The 20264-nt window shown below is 47.2% G+C and overlaps 3 protein-coding genes across 3 annotated transcripts in view; 1 reads left to right on the plus strand and 2 right to left on the minus strand.

Moving 5' to 3' along the window:
• Positions 1–20264, plus strand: part of LOC119405030 (uncharacterized) — a 122647-nt gene that overhangs the window by 35237 nt on the left and 67146 nt on the right. The gene's annotated exons all lie outside the window — the stretch shown is intronic.
• On the minus strand, positions 12048–12781 carry LOC119405460 (serpin A3-8). Its single transcript, XM_037672295.2, has one exon. The coding sequence runs from the start codon at positions 12717–12719 to the stop codon at positions 12048–12050; it is 672 nt and encodes a 223-aa protein (XP_037528223.1). The 5' UTR covers positions 12720–12781.
• On the minus strand, positions 18388–20224 carry LOC119405031 (intracellular coagulation inhibitor 2). The gene has a single exon (XM_037671782.2). It carries the CDS (start codon positions 20210–20212, stop codon positions 19001–19003), a length of 1212 nt encoding a protein of 403 aa, XP_037527710.1. The 5' UTR covers positions 20213–20224; the 3' UTR covers positions 18388–19000.

Raw genomic sequence — 20264 nt, forward strand, 5'->3', positions numbered from 1 at the left:
TATGAATTATATTCAACTGAAATAGATGAAATAAAAGGAGGCTACAAATGAAAGTGCCTACTGTGGACTGAAGGATGTCTAACACTGGCGTGAAGTCGCAAACCACGCAAATGCATTTAATTGGAACGATCTTTTTCTTTGCAAAACAGTTCCCACTTTCCGACAATAGATCGTTACTGTTGTTTAGCGAAGCTCAGAGAAGAAAAAAGACGTGTTACTGTATTTTCTTGTTACTAGAGATGTCCTTTACACAGTAGCCACCACGCTCTGGAAACACAATATTTGACATTTTCTGCTTTTGTTCTAATAAAAATGATGCAACATGTTTTTTCATAATATCATTCTGCAGTCCTTTGAGAACATTTTGGGCGACTCTGAACAAAATTGAGATTGGGTTTTTTTTATTATAGATTTTTGAATCGAGGAGCACTTTTGTCTTTTTGGTGTTTCGAGCATGAAAATTTATTACTTCAAAAATTCTTAGAGAAATACAAATGCAGAGGTTCATTATTCACATAAAGGCCTATTCATACTGCAAATATGAACGAGCGAAGATGTTCACAGAAGTAGCCATAGCGTCCCAAATTTGACTGATTTTCAAAAACGCAGCGTTTTTCGTGAATTTTTAAAAATACATACTCAGAATTCCCTCAAATGATAAGAGCTATTTCCTCTTTACTTCTACTTCCTCTAAAAAGAAAGACATTTGTAATATATAGCTTCAGTAGCTGTCAGCATGCTTCCGAATTTACGAAAACGCACTCTTCGTAAATTGGTCGTCGTCAACCGGCGACACTTGTCGAATTTTCCTGTGTTGAAAAAATTTTTTATTTGAAAACGAACTGCGATTTCGTGCTGTGCAGTCATATGTGCACAACATACAAAATTATCAGGAAAATCGGAAACATCAAATATACACCGTTTTTTGATCTTTCGTGGAATCGACCTAGGCTTTTTGTGGCGTGTTTGGAAAATCAAAAGGTCAACGATGTCGAGCGCTATAAACCGTATAAGTTCTGCCACTTCTATGAGAGAGCTGTGTTTAGAAAAAAAAAATCCAATGTCGTTCCTGTGTAGGTCTTGGTGTAGTTGCTCTTAATGCAGCTCCGCCACCTTGAAACCAGAGGATGTGCGTAGCACGGGCAACGCAGTGAATCCCTTGACAATCGCGCGCTTGCCGAGGCGGTGGCGCCCTGTCTTGCGTGAAGCGGGTACCAGTGGAATGTTTAGGGAGCGTTTCTCAAGATTTCAGGTAATTTATTGCCATTAATTCTTCTTTATTTCTGTAGTATGTATGATTTTTGACCTCGTTTAAGAGAATTTTATTTTCCGAAAGTGTTCAACATTACGCAGGTTCAACTGCTTTTTTCGGAGACGAAGTGACACGAGTGACGTCTTCAGAATGCCACTCTGCGCACCCTTCAGAAATGGGATAGGCACTACTGTTCGTTTCGGTAGCATCTTGGTGTGCAGTTATTTCTCGGATTAACTTTTATGAATGTATTTTGGAAGATTTCGAACGATACGTATGACCTTTATATGAGAATTTGTGATATTGTAGGCGGAAAGGAAATAAATCTATCATTGGGGTATAAATTTCGGCAAGCTCCACGCTGAGAATGCTTCGGGATACGAGGACCCTGGGAAGGAGCTGTGGGACGATGCCCTCTGCGACGGGCCTCCCGAGGTCCGCCAGGCCTTGGTTGAACGGGCCCGTGTCGTCGCTGAGATCGTCATAGGAAACCCGAACTAGGGTTCCCTCCCACATGCTTGGTTTATATATTTTGTAATAAAATGTTTCTCTCTCTCTCTCTGCACAAACGCATGTTTGTTCTAACGATTCGGCGGTGCGTTAGAAACTAAGTTATAAAAAAATCACAGCATATCCACGGAGTGAATGATGATGAGTGGGCGAAGCTACGGAGGTTCATCGGTAAACCGTGAATCTTCCGTGAATTCTGCCCAGTACATCATCACCGACGTGAGATCGGGCGCGTTTATACTAAAGGTTCGATGAGTTATGACGACTTGCAGCTCACTTTAATTTTACATGTACGCTGTGAATTTTCATTGTTTAGAAAACCATTGCTTTAGAAAACATCTGGCGTCTTTCGTTAAGCAGCTGGCGTCTTTTCGTATTGCTTTAGAAACATCTGGCGTTCTTTCGTTTTGCTTTTACAAAACATCTGGCGTCTTTCGTTGGTTCATCAATCAACGGCGTTTTGAACAAATTTTTATTGTTTAATCACGCACAGGAGAAATCTCACCAGGCACTACCTTGGAGTTTGTAAACAATGGCTGCTAATGGGAATGAGAGACAGAAGAAGTCGGCTTTTAGCTAACACTTACACTTCTACTTCTACTAACGTTTCCTACTGGAACATGCCAATGGCTGCTAATGGGGAATGAGAGAGGGAAGAATTCGGCTTTTAGTTAACGCGCACGCTGCGAATTTTTTATTGTTCAACAACGCACAGGAAAAATCTCCCACCGGCACCACCTTGGAGGTCAAAGCGTAAGACTGGTTACGCACTACGACTACTACGACTACGACTACGAGGGACGAGCGGGTGCCGCCTTAAGGAGCTTCGCCCGTAAAACGATATGGAGGTGTCAGTCACATTATATTCCGTGGAAATTTACGCTCTTGCATTTCTCAACGTTCAGAAACGCTGCAACTACTTCTACAAAGGCACGTTTCACTTTCGTGTTATAATTTATTGCTATGAGAGAGGCATATGGATCATCTTTTTGTTAAGGCGAAAGCCTTAAGTGGCGCTGTTGGCGCTGCCCTCGGCGACACTTGCGCGCGAACTTTGCGAGGCTTTCGCGAGACCTGCCCAAAAAAACACACGCGACCTTCTCCGAGTGAGGGGTGCGTGGAGAGGAAACGGCTAAAGACGTCATCGTGACATTAGATGACGTCATACGATACCATCATGATGTCGTCACATTATGACGTCGTTGCTTGGTGAAAGGTGGACCGATTACGGAGGAAGTTCTACACCACGCGAGGTGCAGAATTCTTAGAATGAGGGAGGGGGGGGGGGGCAATGCAATCGGATGTGAGTAACTTAATGCGTGTCTCTCACACTGCGGCTGCTGATGTCTCGCAAGAAGTCAGCTACCCGATTGGACAATTTTATGCATTACCAGGTGTGCAGCACGCTTTCGCCATCAAGTGTTACAACGAATGTGAAAAGCAGCCGACTTTCATACGCCTCTGCTATAAAATATTTTACGGATAGATTTCGGTGCCACCCACATTCGGCTGTTAACGTTGCCCTTTTGTATATTGAACTAAACGAATAGTGCTATGCGGTAGGTGTATACACAGGAAAATGGTTGGGTTGGTGCATATTCGACGTTTCCAGAGCTTATCAATTCACGCCACGATATACAAAAATCAAAAGCCCAAGGTGGCGGCGCCTATATGTCTTACTTAAAATTATCGATACCTGCCAATGATACATTACGTTAGTAAACATTTCAGTATAGTGGCCGTGGGCGTCGGCAGGATGAAGGGGGGGGGGAGGCGAACTCGTGTCGCATCACGGCGGTGGAGGGCGGGGAGCGCTTGTGTGCTTACGTAGGAGGCAAGTGCTCTTGTGGCTTGCAGGAGGAGAGGGGGGGGGGGTGCCCATTTTGCACCCCCTGGCGACGCCCATGGTCGCGGCTCAAGGTTTTGCCAATCAAAACTGCATTAAAAAAAAACAAAAACAAGCGGGAATCGAGCACACAGCGTCGTGTTCAACTAGACCGGAAAACCAAAGAAAACTTATATAAAAGCGAGTGGTGCCCCCCCCCCCCCCCTTCCCCCCAACTTTGATGCTAGCAGGCAGGGGCGTAGCCAGAAATTTTTTTCGGGGGGGAGGGGGGGGTTCAACCATACATTATGTATGATCGTGCGTGCGTTTGTATGTGTGCGTGTATATATGCGCAAGCAAAACTGAAAAATTTCGAGGGGGGGGGTTGACCCTCCCAACCCCCCCCCCCCCCCCCCCCTTCGCTACGCCCCTGCTAGCAGGTCGCCCACCCCTAAGCTAAGTCCGTCTCTGGTACGTGCCGTACTTCGAGCAGTTTCTCCCACGATGCGGCGGCGGCGGGCGTCCTGGGTGCGCCGAGGCCCACGCTCGTCTCGACCAGTTGCCACAGGGACTCGAAGTGCAGCGGCAGCACGTCGCGGGTGGCGTGCTCGAGCGCGTTGGTCCTCACCACGTCCGCGAGCAACGCGGGCTTGTCCAGCGTCCCGACCACGTCACTGAACAGCTTGGCCATCGCCGAACAGTGCGTCCTGCGTGCGGTATATATACGGTGTCGGCGACATTCGCCTCTATTTAACCGACACAAATCTCTACCGAAGGTCGCGGGATCGAATCCCGTCCGCGGCGGCCGCATTTCGTTGGAAGCGAAATGCACTTAGATTTAGGTGCACGTTATGAACCCCAGGTGATCGAAATTTCCGGAGCCCTCCACTACGGCGTCCCTCATAATCATATCATGGTTTGGGGGACGTGAAACCTCACCAATCATTATTATTGAATCATATTGTTACGAAGCGACAAGACAACAAAATAAGGGTGTGCTTTTGCAGAAAGCACGCGCCGGATATGGTTGCGGAATCGCGCCATTGCCGCCACGTTTCAGGCACATCCTACAGAATTGTAGCTCGCGGGCGTCTGTATCAATCAGTGGTGGTATTTCTCAGCAGCGATATAGACGCGTGCAGTTTACAAGATCTTTTATGCGAAACACAATAACGATCATATCTACACAACTCTCCATTTTGAAACGAACGTCTGCCTCGCTAAGCCATTTTCGCTTCAGCTCTGCGATTTTAAACTGCTGAAGTCAGTCACACCTGTTGTTTGTGTCCCTTTCTCGTCTTTGATGTTTTGACATTCTTGCCCTGTTCCGCGATGAACCATTACCAACTATAGCCCAGCTCACCACGCTTCTTCAATCACACCAAGTTATTCCTCTATCGATCTTTCGGTGCGCACTTTATGGCCATTAATAATTACCGGTTATTTGCTCTTTGCGTTTCACCTGGCCTGTCCAACAACAATACCTCCATTTATGTCAATTGAGCTGTATTCATAACGAAAGCACACGATTGTGTGCAATCGTCCTGCTGGCGGCAAGCGCGCCTGTCTTGTACCCGTTGCTGTCCTGATCACCCACTCAATACGCCTTTTTCATTTTCCCGTGCTGCCCTCTGCCATTTCTGTAGGGGAACGGGGCTTTTCGGGGTGATCCGGGACAACCGGGCTCACCAGAACAAAAGCCACCGAGATTGAAAGGCGTGCGGAGACCCTAACATATCGTTTCGCGACTTTCCCGCTAGGGGAAGGGCGCATGCGCCGTGGAAGTGTGAAAAAAGGCGGATGCACAGAAAGTGCGACGCTGCACACACTGACTTGAAGAAGGGCACGTTGACGAGGCCGCTCCTGGGCACGTCCCTGAACTCCTTAAAAAGCGCCTGGTACTCTGGGTGCCTGTCCAGGAGCGCCGAGAAAAGGAAGGCGCCGGGATCCGGGTGCGAGTCGCAGAACAACCGCCAGGCCTCTCGAATCGCTCTTTTGTCGCTTTCCGACAGGCTTTGCAGCTCCTGCGGCGTCCCGGTTTGGCTGCCGACCTGGCCCATCTTCTGGGCTTCCTGACAGGTAACGACGTGCTGCTTCAGTTGAGAACTTGTTGTTCTTCTTCAGACACTTGGAGCAACCCACTTCGGGGGATAGGCCATGAATCGGACGGCACGTGCCTTTCTTTTAAAGAATTAATTCACTTTCTGAGGGAAACGGACAAAACGTCGTGGCTGCACCTTCTTCTTCTTCTACTTTTCATCCTTGATACGTCACAAGTGACGTGTCGGAGTTGGAATATACTATACAACACCAAGACGAAGGTGAGAAAAAGCTGTTCATTTAACGGCAGTTATTCTGGGCTACAAGAACAAAAGACACATGGTCCCTTTGCATTTGCCTAAGACGACTCGAAGCTGAAAGCCATCTTCCTTTTCCTCTCAGACGTTTGTATTGATTGCTTTTGTGGGCTGATAATTTAGTAATACTTACTTCATGAGAGTAATTTCAAGGAAATTACTCATTACTTTGTCTATTCCTCTTTTTGACTAAGATATAGCATGTACGCTTCCTTCAGCTATAGCATAAAAATTGACGGAGAAAAAAAGGAAAGAAAAATGGCAAAGTGAAGTTAATCTGAGTGCCATACCTCAAGCGAATGAACGAGGCATGCCCACAATATGCCGCGAAGCGTTCGAACTGGAATCTTCGAATAACGTTAATGGAAGGTCACGGCCCTGGAAACTCCATACAAGAGGGGTCGATGAAGGCTTCACGCTTTGCTGAATGACAAGCAGCTTATCAACAGGATGTAGAGGTCTCAAACGCGTAATCGAGAGAGGACCTCTCTTAAAGCAATTATTAAGGCTCAGTTATTGGCCGCGAGATCGAGCGGAGTCGCCGCCTGGCGGCTACTGGCTGAACCACGGTTAGTGTGGATCAGTGGCGTAGCCAGGAATTTTGTTCGGGGGGGGGCTCACGTTGCAGCGCGACTTCCTCATTGAATTTTTAGAACGACTAAGTATATGAATAACATTAATTAATTAATGTATTTATTTATTTATTTATTTATTTATTTATTTATTTATTTATTTATTTATTTATTTATTTATTTATTTATTTATTTATTTATTTATTTATTATATCCGCAAAGGTCCCGTATGGGACTCTACATGAGGGGTGGGCGTCATAAAATGGCGGTATCGATGAAGGTGTATGTTAGGATGTGGTTGAGTCTGTTTCCTGGATGGCATTTTTCAAGCGCGCAAAATCGCGGATGACTGCTGCTCCGTTCGGAAGGTCATTCCAGTCTCGGGCGGTGCGCAAAAAGGACTGCTGAAATGAGGTGGTGTGGGCACGTGGCGGAATCACAGCATTTGGATGACTTGTGCGATGACCTCGATGGACCGGCTGGATGAGGTGGTTGTCACGGGGGGTTGAATAAAAGAATCTGTGAAAAAGGCAGAGACGTGCAATACGACGACGAAGAGCGAGGGTAGAAAGATTTAACTGGGATTTGAGGGCGGAGACGCTCGAGTAGCGGGAATAATCTGAAACAATGAATCTGGTTGCTCGGTTCTGTCTTGACTTATTTCGATATGATTAGTTTGGTGGGGGTCAAAGACAGCAGATGCATACTCAAGTTTTGGTCTCACAATGGTTTTATGAGCGAGTAGTTTAACGGAAGGTGGTGCCATGGAAATGTAACGGCGTATGTACCCGAGAGAGCGGTTAGCGGAGTGAATTATATGATTTATATGGTCGCCCCAAGATAGGCCACTCGAAAGATGGACGCCCAGTCATTTAATCGAGTCAGTAGCAGCTATATGACCGTTGCTGATTGTGTAAGTAGCCGGCGTGTGGTTTCGGCGACGATGGAAAGAAATTAGTAATGTTTTTTTCGCATTAGGGACATCAACCAGGTGGTACACCACTGCTGAATGCGTGAGAGGTCATGCTGTAGAGAGGAGACATCGGTGGGGTTATTTATAGGGCGGTAGAGGACACAATCATCAGCAAAAAGACGGATGTTAGATTCAACGGAAAGTGGAATATCGTTAATGTATATTATGAATAAAAGAGGCCCTTGGACGGTACCCTGGGGCACACCGGACAAGACATGAGAGAGGTCGGAGGAGTGATCATTAACATGCACGAATTGTTTACGGTTTGTTAGGAATGCTTTGATCCAGGTAAAAACATGGCGATGAAGGTTTAGACGCGAGGTTTTAGAAGGAGACGGGAGTGGGGTACCTTATCGAAGGCTTTTTCAAAATCTAAGAACAGTGTGTCAATTGGGATGTTACGGTCCATATGAAGGTGAATGTCGTGCAGGAATAATGTTAGTTGGGTCTCGCATGAGTGATCTTTACGAAAGCCATGTTGGTTTGGGTGAAAGAAGTTTACGGATGATAAACTTGTAGCAACATGAGAAAAGATGACGTGTTCCATGATCTTTGAACAAACTCTAGTGAGCGAGATTAGTCGGTAGTTACCTGCAAATGAGCGGTCACCTTTCTTGAAGACCGGAATGACCTTCCCAACTCTCCAGTCTAATGGGACTTAACCTGTGTCGAGTGACTGCTGAAAAATGATTGACAATATGGAACTGCATACATGTTTAGTATTTTTCAGAATTTTGGCGTTTATCCCATCTATACTGTATGACGAAGAGTTCTTTAATTGGTTAATAACTTTACAATTCCCTCTGAATTGAATTCAATCTTTGGCATTGGCGGAAAAGCAAAATGCGGAAAATCAGGAGGTTCGTTGTTAGGTTCGTTAGTAAAGAAGGAACAAAATGCAGAGTTGACGGATGGAACGTCGCAATCGGCGACGGGGGATCCAGAAGTGTCACAAAGAGAGAATGTGGTTTTGTCGTCCGGTTTCATAATTTTCCAAAAAAGGCGTGGGTATGTACATGTATTACCATGTACATACATTGTCACTGGTATTACCATTAATATGTATTACCAGTGACAATTTGTATTAGATGCTGCAAATCACTTCTTGAATGCTGCCCTCTGTTAAGAACGAGTAAGAAATGTGTTTTTTTCGTAAAAATATTATGTTGGCATGCCCGCAAGATCTTTCCAGGAATAACTGTCTTCAATCTTTTCAATATTTTTTTTTTGTGTGTGTGTAACAGGTACGGCAAATATCACGTAAACTTCGGAACTGCATCAGTTTTGAACTGAACAAGCGCCTGATAACAAAAAAAATGAAGTCCACGAAATAACCAGGACGAGATGAAATATTTTAATGCACATTGTTTACGCAAAATGTTCATCTTTTTGCACAAATGATGCGGCCAGGGAAAAGCAAGAATGGGAAAGTACACCTCGAATACGGGCAAAACATAAGTCACCGGAAACAGTGCGCAGTACGCATAAGCAAAACTTCACAAAATGTACATTTAAATATGCCATCAATAAACGGAACTAAGCAATGATCACTATACATAATGCCCAACTGATATGTCCTTGGGCCAAGCAGCTGTCTCGGACGCACCATTTGGACAGAACTATAAAGGAAGAGCGCAGAAATAACGAAAGAAACTATTTCAAAACTGTTTTAAAAGTGCGAACCACTATTGTGCACTCTATATAAAAGGAAGGTTGCCGCTTCTAGTTCAAAAAGCAATGAAGAACAAAAACGACAAATGAAAGTAACAAACAATGATGCTAGTACGGCTTCCCAATAGTTGAATTTGTTTGGTAACGCCGCGTATGCCGACCTCTCAGTGAACAAGGTGAAGCTGTCGATTGGCTGGTAATGTCCACCTGATGCCCGTATTCTTATGTTTATATTAGGTCACAGTGTTAACCGCTAAAAGGTACAAAATCCTCACGGCTTTAAAAGGTGGTGGACAATAATACTGCGTCAGAATTACGGGCTCATTGACATAAACTCTGGAACAGAAGTGTCTTTTCGTTTCGTTTGCGCTGATTTTTGTCCTGCTCGGTATCAAAGGACAAAGTTGACCCAGCGAGGAAGCTTAGCGAAGTGGTTAATGGCTTCCGACACGCTGATGTCGACATTTCTGTGAGCGTACAGAAGTGACTGGCCAACCATGCGTTCCTCAGATATCGTGGAGCGTAAGTAGTTCTTAAGTAACCTCATGCTTGAAAACGTTCTCTCTGCGCTGGCAGTGGTCTCTGGAAGGGTGACTAGAATCCGGAGTAGCTTGTACACATTCGCATAGAACCTGCTGTCGCAATGAGAGAGGGCATCGGTTCCAGTACTGGGGCGCTGGTTTGCTGCTTTGTTCGCCCACTTTGTCCACAATAGTCGCGGTTCTCCGAAACCAGCCCTCGTTTCGACGTCATGCGCAAAAACGGTCAGAAGATTTTCTGCTCCTTTCTCCCGACCATCTTGCATTGGTGGTATTACGGATGGTACACTTAATGAAAAGTCCTTTAGAAGTGCCCCGTGCTTTTCGAACCGTTGGTTTAACTGGGCTAGTACGTGGTCCATGAACGGAATGAACAGGGTTCTGCGAAAATATTCTTCCGCGCTTTCGAATGCATTGCTCCCAAGGTTTTGCTTCCGGGCACCGGCTCGACGTCTGGTGATCTCCACATTCAGTTTTTCTGCCGATGCCTGCACTTGTGCAAGTATTTTTGAGAAAGAAGCATTCGTGTTCTTGCGGTCACTTTCAATTGTCTGCTGTACGAATTCTATGTCGTCAATGGCAGCGCTCATGTCGATACTCCTCGTCTGCAGCTCCTTTAACAGTGGCAAAGTCAGTGCTAACACGTGCTCCGTCACATGCAGGCTTACAAGGAACGCTGGTGAAAAGAGTGCCAACATTAGACTGTTTGCCTGCACTGGACTTTCGCCATTTCCGTTAAACTTAATCTCCTCTAGTGCCGCGATCAACGGTTCAAAGAGGCTCACAAATGAAAGCACTGCATCGTGCTTCTCGGCAAGGCGCTTTTCGCATAGTCCCAAAAGGCGCTGCCTTGTAGATTCACGACAGCTCAAACTTATCATTTTTCGCAAAACGTGTGAGCGGAAGATTTACGGGAAAAAACTGACGTCGCCTTCAGACTCCCAAAACAGTTTGGCATGTCTGTGATGGAGCATGCCGCACACACAACTATAGGTTAAGGGAGTGACACGCTCAGTGAGTACATAGAGTGCGGCTGGCTATTTCTCACGAACAGCAGCTTGAACACCATTCGTTTTGCCGGCCATCGAACGTGCACCATCGTAGCCTTGACCACGGAGATGCTGCATGTTAATTCCCATTTCTATAAGGAGCCTTATGATGGTGTCGGCGAGGGCCCGGCCATTTGGTCGTGAATTGGCACAAAGCCTAAGAACACTTCTTCGATTCCGTACGCATCCTTATTAAGGTACCTTGCACAAACAGTAAGCTGCTCGATACCAGCAACATCCGTCGTTTCATCAGCAAGTACGGAGAAGCAGCCTGCAGCGTTTACTTTTGCAACTAGGCTTTCCTTGATGATTGCAGCAGCGATTTCTATAATGTGGTTTTGTACATCTGGAATAAAATATGACGCCTTATTTGGGAAACTTTCCAAATGCTTTTTTAGATCTGCGTCGCCACAATCCGCGCGCATGCGAAGCAGCGCTCTGAAGTTGCCTGTATTTGTAGAGGAGGCTGTGCTTGAATCCATGGGACCATTGTCTGTATGTCCACGGAGAGCCACACCTTGGCGTCCGCAAAAAAGAACTGTCTCAACAATAGGCTGTAACTTCCTTCGGGTCTCTGTTATTTGAATTTGCCTGCCATGGTCCAGTTGATCAACAACACTGGGCACACATCCTGAGAAGGTTTGAAGAAAACTATCGGCTACCAGATGAGCGCCAGTGTGATATTTAGTGGCTTCATGTGCACCGAAGACTTCGAGGGCGTTCTTCCACTTTTGAAATTGCTTGGATACGAGGGCTTTAGTGCGCGCATGTTGGCCCTTGCCAATCTCACTTCTGCTAAAAAGGACACACACTCGACAAAACGCACCCTCTTGAAGCGCTGAGTAGCTAAGCCATTGGTACCTGTCCAGCCAAGCCACGTAAATCTTCGTTTCTGCTTAAAATCGTTCATAGACTTAAACATATAGCATGGCAAAGGAATCCAAGGAGAAGCTAGCAGTTGATGTTTTGTGTCATCATCCACTTTTGAGCCATCTGTGTAGAGCCCGATATCAAACTTGCTTAGAACTGCTATTTTGAGGGTCAGAAAAAGATAAATAATTAAATAAATGATAATCAGGCTCAAGCCCAATAAATCCCACCACCCGGGTGACGCCGCTGGTTGGTGGTGTATGAGAGCACGAAAAATTTCGGGGGGGGCTGAAGCCCCATAAGCCCCCCCCCCCCCCCCCTGGCTACGCCCCTGGTGTGGATGTCTCTTTGCGTTGTCTGTTAGCCACGACGTGTTTGCATATGCGTGTATGCCATGCACGTCCTCAAAGAGTGGTTTGTTCCGTTGTGTTAGCTCAATTTTAACTGTTTGTACGTATGTCTAACATGATGTACAGAAGCATTTGGCTTTGCTATACTGCGTATGCACAGTAATAAGATCAGGGAGATGGTGTTGATGAGAAACGCCACGGTGTTCATCGGCGGAGCGTCCTCCAGGAGCTTGGGGATCTTCCCCCTGGTCTTCTTCTTCACCCAGTCGTTGATATCAGCCGCCAATCCGTCGGCGTCACGAACAAAGTCCACCGACCGCGCCTCCGCCTGGAAGTACTCGACGGCGTCTTTCTTCCACTGGTCCAGGACCTCGAAGTCCTTCTGGATGAGCACCGTGTTGGCGATGTCCAGCGTCGCGTTCGCGGACTTAATCTCGACGAGCGACTTGTAGGCAGATAGCACGGCGCCCCTGTCGAGGAGTCCGGCGTCCGGGAGTCCTAGAACGGCAGGCAGTTCTTCGAGGGTCTTGCCGTGGGCTCCAGCGTACAGCATTCCCAAAGCGATGCTGACGCTCGCGGGCGAGAAGACCAGGTTCTTGTCGGCCGCCTTCGAACAGAGTTCTTTGAAGAGGGTAACTCCGAAGGCGTTGTTGGCCCTGGCATGTCCTAGTTGAGCATCTTGGGTGGTTGTCGGCGGCGCTAGGATTACAGCGGCGCACAGGAGGAGAACGGCGATGTGCGAAGCCATCATGACGAACGCGCTTGTGGCAGCGGAGGTGCTTCGTTGACGAGAATATAAGCGAACGAACTTCCATTGTTGCCCTTATCGTCACCCCCCCCCCCAAAAAAAAAAAAAAAAAACATCCCTACGGGGCAGTCCACGAATGGGCCGGACGTCGCGTTGTAACCGTTAACACCTCTATGGGTTTTTCTGAGGCCAATTGCTCATTCATGTCCTCACCACGCACCCGAAATTGCACTGTGCGTGTTTTAAAGGTAGTGATAAATTATTTATCACGTACGTGATAGAATTTGCCTTGGGTGGACTTTTGAAAAAGAAAAAGCGTTCTGTGTGAAAGGCTGCACTGCACTTCCAAAGCGAATGAATCTTCGCTCTGGGGCGCATTCTCAGCTCCGTACCAATGTCTCTCTCCGCCCGTGGCAAAGCACCACCTGCACGTTACGTGTTGCAAAAGCGGAGCTTTTATTTGAAAGACTGTGCGTGTGCTTGCGTGCGTGCGTGTGTGTGTGTGTGTCGCTGTTCCTGTTTGCGGACACAAATGCGAGCGTGCTTTTTCTTCAGGGCGACTAGCGTTTTGCTGAAGCTCTTTGGCCGGCGCATCTTGCCTTGCCCAATCTCGCGGGCAATGTGTAGAGAATTTTCTGCGACGCTGACGCAGCTCAGAGACGCTGGCGTGACCTTTGCTGAGCACGAAGGTCATATTCACGGAACGAGGCGCTTTCTCGTGGGGAGGAGAGCTATCGCTCTAATATATTCTAGGATTTGCTGTCTGGCGTCTGCGGTTTTGCTTCCCCGAAGTGCTTTGCTTCCCATGTGCGTTATAATGCTGCCCGCTATAACGAAAGGATCCGGCAACTGGTCTGAGATTGACTCCAAATCTCTTAGAGTAACAACAAGTGATTAGTGAAATGCAAAGGGAACAAATGGCAATGATTTTATGCGCTAAAATTGTGACAGCAGCGGACTCTATATGACTTAGCAATCACTCCTCCTGCTGGAACACCGGCCACACCACCCGGCAGCCAGCTAGCCTGAGTACGGTCGCGCCGTATGACAATCGCGCCTTTGAGGTTGTTGGTGTGTTTCTCGCCTAGGATTTCTTTCCTGTAGGTACCAGGCCAGATGAGATAATTTGGTCAGTATATATTTAATGTCACGTATGTTGCGTATTAGCACCCTACAATCCCAACGAATTATAAAAGCCGTTTTGAAAATAAATAACACATAATTACGAGTGAGTAAGAGGTGACAAATGCAACGTCACATTTCTCTTAAATGGCTGCCATTATTAATAATAGCGATAGCCTTTCATGTGATTGCTTTTTTAATTCGCGTGGTTGTCGCGTTGTTGTTGCAGCACTGACCCTTCGGTGTCAACGACAGCGAGGTTTTCGGGTCGACCTCCATCGCACTCTAAAGGGTGCTGGAGGATCGAGAATTTGGCGCTGAAGCGGGTGTCCTCAGGCCTTCGTGCTCGATTGATCTTGGGGCCCTGAGAGGACTCGTGTCTGCGGATATTTTGAAGCTGATGGAGCAGCCGTAGCTGCTTCGGCCAAGGAGGCGGAAGGAGTCACTACCGAGTCACTTTGCGTGGACACGGCGGACTCCTGAGGCCTTTATAACTTCTAGAAAGGTATGGCAATATTTTCCGTGCTTCTCAGAAACAGACTATATTAGGATATTTTCTTTTACGTTCAGCGCCATCGTTAAGGCGAAAACCTTGGATATATCATCAAACACAAAGAATGATCATCGGAGGCGGCGGGGTCATCTCGAAGTGATGCGAAAAATCACGTGATGACGGCATAATGACGTCACAATTGAGGCAGTGCTGCGGAACCACGTGAGGTGCAGAAACCTGCGGTGCCTCCGATCCTGGAGACAATGCAAAACCACGTCAGGTGCAGAAAGCGTTCGGGTGGGTGGTGGGGTGGAAGGATCAGTACAATCGAATGAGAACAAGAGGCAATAAGAAGGGCAAGAACACTTTTGTGGCAGAACAGCGCAGACAACGGGACGAAGAACATACAGGACACAGCGCTGACTATCAGCAGTTGATAGTCCACACTAACTCTAAAGAAACATTTTTGGTGCTCTATATATCAAAATGCCCGGGAGAATTTGTTTTGTAAGCTAGACTAACTAGCTGTATTCGCGCTTTTACAATTTTTTTTTCTTTTTAAGGGCATGGTGCTGCTTCTTGTTGGGGATGATTTTTGACATTAGCCATGACAAAGAAAACCTGGCCACTGTGGTCACCAGAAATTCTAATGTGCATTGCCATTCTCTAATGTGCTTTAATTGTTAAACGACATTAGGCATTGTACGTCAAATGCCTGGCTAATGACATATTAGGAGTGCATTAAGTCGACACTAGAAACTCAATATTCATTTTCCTAAGGGGTCAGCGCTTCGTCTCGTTGTCTGCGCTTGTTCTGCCACAACGTTCATGAACCAACTATCCCACCTCAGAACCCTCGTGAAAAACAAGAAGATGGCTTTCGCGTGCGAGTCGTCTTAGGCGAATACGTAAGGGGCTGTTTGACTTTTTACCTTTCCTGTTTTCCAGCACGAGCACGACCGGGAATTAGCTGTATGTTCGCCTTTACAGTTGACGCAGTGTAGGGAAGAAGTGCAATTGTCAGACGTGTGGTCGTTGGCGCTTCATTTCGCGCAAGTTTCTTCGCCCCTTCATGAGTGGGAAGGATGTCCAGGGTCTTGCATTAATCTCCAATAATTTGCTTCAAGAGAAGTGGGCATTTCGATATACAATGCAGAAGTAAGTGGCAAGTAAACATGTGCTTGGGGTGCTTCACAACAGCAGGCATTCAGCAGATGGAAGTCAGTACTCTCATAGCGCCCGGTCCTTGTAGTAAACGATCCATCAGAAGCAACAATCATAACCGCCGATGCATCGCCCATCGAACTGGGGGCATTAATCCGGCAGAAGCAAACGAATATGGCGTTTTCTGTCACCGCTTATGCCTCAAGATTAGTCTCAGAGATCGAGTAGCGTTACACTCAAATGGAAGAGGAGGCTATTGCTTCAGACTGGGCATGTGATAATTCAGCGGTTACTTTATCGGCAAGCTGTTCCAGGCTGTAGACGGACCATAAGCCGTTGGTTCCCATCTTCACTTCGAATAGCCTTGATGACTTAACGCCCAGATTACAAAGGCTAAAGGTAAGAATGGTGCGACATCACTAGGAGGTAGCATACGTTCCAGGCATAGAACTCCCAGCCGCAGGCACTTTCGAGAGCGCTTCTGCAAGAAACAGAAGGCACCCGAGCTAGAAAAAAAGCGTGGAATATTTCCTGGGCTCTTTGAAAGCCTCTATTCCCATAGCCAAACACTGTCTTCAATGGTTCAAAACATTTCAACAAGAAGACCCTGTTTGAAAAGAGCTTCACCTGTTGCGCAAGGAAGAATGGACCTCCAGGAGAGACTTACGAGTGGACGCTTCTAGGACGATCTACACCAACTCACTGCGGAGAAAGAATTACTCTTCTACGCTGCTCGAGTTGTCATCCCTGGCTCGTGCCGAAAGAAAGTCCTACGACATTTACATGAAGAACACTTCGACATAACAATGCCGCTTGCTCGAGGCAGAGAATTGTGTCTGTTGGCCCACCATAGGAGCTGACGTCTCGTCCCTGGTGAAGCAATTCCAGCAATGCATTGAAACACGAGTCAGGAAAAAAAATTTCACTAATAACCTCCGAACTTGAAGAAAGACCTTGGCAACGCATTGCAATGGACTTCTTTCACTTAAAGAACCAGGGTGGGTGACAGCCACAGGTTATTACTTAAGGTACGCTGAACTAGTTCAGCTAGAGAAGCTCACGTCCGCAGCTGTAGTCAACCGCTGCAAGATATTTTTTCCACGCCGCGGAATTCGTAAGTGGTTTCTGATAATGGACCACAGTTTTCGTCGACTGAGTTTTCACTTTTCGCGCGAACACTACGGTATCAAGCACATTACATCTAGCTCTCAGAGTAACGGACTTGCTGAGGCTGTTGTAAAAATCATCAAGGCATCCATGACGAAAACAAAAGCGCCTTACCTGCCGATTTTAGCTCACAGGCCGACTCCCTTGAATTGACGAGACCTGTTAGTCTCGTCGATTATGGGGTCCTGTTGGAGGTTTCCGACAGGACCCCATAATGAAAAGACGTACTGCCGAAACGACAAAATGCGTGCGACGAACTGAAGGTTAGCCTTTCCAAAACATACCCAATTACCTAACCAGAAACGTCTTTGCATGCACATCTTCCTTCAAACTATTACCCAACTTCTCAAAATTTGATTGGTTATTTCGCTGTTTCTCCCAGCAAATCTTCATCATGTGGGAGAGTGTATACTGTCCCAAAAATCTGACCTGATTCGCGGTTTGGCTGTAACACAGTCATCATCATCGTGATCAGCCTATCTTATCTCCGCTGCACGATGAATGACGGTCGTGCGTGGACCCTGGGACGTACGTGCCCAAATCCTTTGGTCAAATAAAGTTTTACCTCCTCCTCCTCTCCCAGTGATCTCCAACCCAACCATGTCCTGCATGAGCAGATTCCATTTTACGCCCGCAAATTTCTTAATGTCGTCGCTCCACTAAACTCTCTGTCCCACTCGGCCGCGCCTGCCGTCTCTGGGGATCCATTGGTGTGGCTCAAATACAGACTCAATCCTAAGCTGACGAAGCGAAGCTTCCATGATGTTTTACGTAAGGGCTCAAAGTAAACGCCAACAAACACTAATGGTCATATAGATTCTACCTTGTTACGGGAATGACACAGAGGTCACTGTGTTACATAAATGCCTAAACTTGAATGTATATTGAACACACTATCGTCGTTGTTGTGACCTTGAAACATGGCTCCTGTTATAATATAACCGAGAGGAGAGGGATTGACCCATGGGCGTAGCCAGAAATTTTTTTCGGGGGGGGGGGGGGGGGTTCAACCATACTTTATGTATGTTCGTGCGTGCGTTTGTATGTGCGCGTGTACCAGCAAAAATGAAAAATTTCGGGGGGGGGTTGAGCCCCCCCAACCCCCCCCCCCCCCCCGCCTGGCTACGCCCCTGGATTGACCGTATCGAAAGTGACGAAATACATACAAGGATATGTGCAAGAAATAACCAAAGAAACTACATTTATTGCCATTTTTCAAATTGTTGTGGCTGTTGTACCTAGGATCCTTGGCGCAACCCACTCCGGAGTATTGGCCATGAATCGGACGATGCCTTGATTAAGAAATTAGTTCACTTTCTGAAGAAAATTGTTTAAAATGAATATCTAGCCGTAACTCATTAATGATATAACCAAGTAAAATTAACAAAAGCACTTAAAAAGCGACTAAAATACATACATATAGATAAATGAACCGCTGTGGTCAAAGAAGGAAACGTTCGAAAAAGAAACTGAATTAACTTACACTTGACATCGAATTCTTTTAGTCTGTCGTTGGAAATTGCATACAGCGTCGAAAACGCTCCTCTGGCAAAAACCAAGTATGGTAGCACCAAATAAAAGAACCACCGGAAGTGACAAATTCAAGCCCATCTCTCGGAGGGGTCCTTCTATAGCAGTCTTTTCCTTTGAATTTTAAACCTTCGGCACGTGAGAAAAAAAACGATCCAGAGATTCACTCATTTCAAATTCTGCTGACAGACTTCAGAAAGAAGAAAAAATATTGCCCCACTATCGGCAATTCTCTTTACATGTGCCCAGTTGTCCACATACTAAGTTTTAGCATTATGAGCGCAATGACATCAAACATATGAAGCATAACCACTCAGGGAGATTGCCCAAGAATTCAATCGTGCGGAGAACACGCTAAATGTATGCGCTATTAAAGCTCAACAAGTCATACATGGAGGACATTGCGCCCATTCAGGCGGCATGCTGTCGACCTGCTTAGTTCTTTCTCTATTGTTGCTGTTACGTCTCCTGACCCAATGATACCAAACTATAAACCAGTTCTCTATCCGTACAAAATGATTTATTGGTCCATACGAGGAGCAGGACGAAACTGGAAATGTTGGTCACACGCAAATTTGTTGCCCTCTACAACTCGCCGGTAATTCTCCGCCTGGTTGCCTTCTTTCAAGAAAAATTAGAAAACTTGGGAATCCTTGTTTAAAGCAGAGCCTTGAATATTAGCAACGGTGGTGAAAGCAAAGTCTCGGGTACAGTTTAAAGTGAACGAACGCACGCTTGCGAATTGCTCCTAGATCCGTATATAGGAAGCGTTTGAGGCATTTCGCAGGCGTACATATACAATGAAGCATTATTGAAGACTTCTAATAGCTCCCATGAAAAGCGCTCGCTTGTCAACTTTGTCCCAAATATAGAACGCGAATGGGTGTTCGACGCGGAAAGGAGTAGGAGGAGGTAGCCGAACGAATCCACCGCTCTTGAAGGAGACACGTACCGCCGTGACGGCAGCAGCCACAGTGCCTTCCTCGCTAACTTCGACCACAGCCTTGTGCACCACGTCGGACACCTGCAAATCGTTTCTGGCGCTGATACCAGAAAAATCCGCACCTTTGCCAAAGGCACTTATGAGTCCAAGCCTGCGAAGCGGCTCCACTAAGTCGTACTCGGTCTGCAGCTTGAACTTGGGCAGCCACAGCTGAACGTCCCTCAGCGTCAGACGGTTCGCGATCTTCTCCACCAGGTCTGTCGTTAGGCGGGTCTCGACCGTCGACAGCCCGGTCCTGCTATTGGGAAGCATGACGACCATGCTGAATCGGTCTCCGGCGTAAGGCACTTCCAAAGCCCTCGCCTCCAGTTCTTCCACCACTGCGTAACCGAAGCGCCGACGAACTGACATGGTGGCCACCTTCACTTCGTCTTGGCCGTGGTTGTAGAAGGCGAGCGGCTTGGTGTCGCGATCCTGGAACGTGGTCTCCCACATGCCCTTGAAGTAGATGGCGTTGATGAGAAACGCCACGGTGTTCATCGGCGGGGCGACGTCCAGGAGCTTGGGGATTTCCCCCCTGGTCTTCTTCTTCACCCAGTCGTTGATTTCGGCCGCCACTCTTTGGGCGTCGCGAAAGAAGTCCACCGACAGCGCTCCTGCATGGAAGTACTTGGCGACGTCTTTCCTGTACTGCTCAAGGACCTCGAAGTCCTTCTGAATCAGTACGATGTTGGCGATGTCCAGCGTGGCGTTGGCTGACTTGGTCTCGACGAGCGACTTGTAGGCCGACAGCACGGCGTCCCTGTCGACGAGTCCGGCGTCCGAGAGTCCGAGAACGGTTGACAGTTCCCCGAGGTTCTTGCCGCTAGCTCCGGCATACAACATTCCCAAGGCGATGCTGACGCTCGCTGGCGAGAAGACGACATTCCGGTCTGTCGTCTTCGAACAGAGTTCCTTGAAGAGGGCAACGCCGAAAGCATTGCTGGCCCTGGCGTGCCTGAGGTGAGCATCTTGGGGAAATGTCGGCGCCAGGGATGCCGCAGCGGACAGCAGGAGTGCGGCGACGAACGAGGCCATCTTGAGAAGCGCGTTTGTGGCAACGGAGGTGCTTCGTCGGCGAGATTATAAA

The sequence above is a fragment of the Rhipicephalus sanguineus genome, chromosome 9 (assembly GCF_013339695.2).
Source record: "Rhipicephalus sanguineus isolate Rsan-2018 chromosome 9, BIME_Rsan_1.4, whole genome shotgun sequence".
In the NCBI taxonomy this organism is placed as follows: domain Eukaryota; kingdom Metazoa; phylum Arthropoda; class Arachnida; order Ixodida; family Ixodidae; genus Rhipicephalus; species Rhipicephalus sanguineus.

Excerpts from the sequence above, each read along its gene's own strand:
- LOC119405460 (XM_037672295.2), bottom strand. The coding sequence starts at position 12,719 with ATGATGGCTTCGCACATCGCCGTTCTCCTCCTGTGCGCCGCTGTAATC.
- LOC119405031 (XM_037671782.2), bottom strand. The coding sequence starts at position 20,212 with ATGGCCTCGTTCGTCGCCGCACTCCTGCTGTCCGCTGCGGCATCCCTG.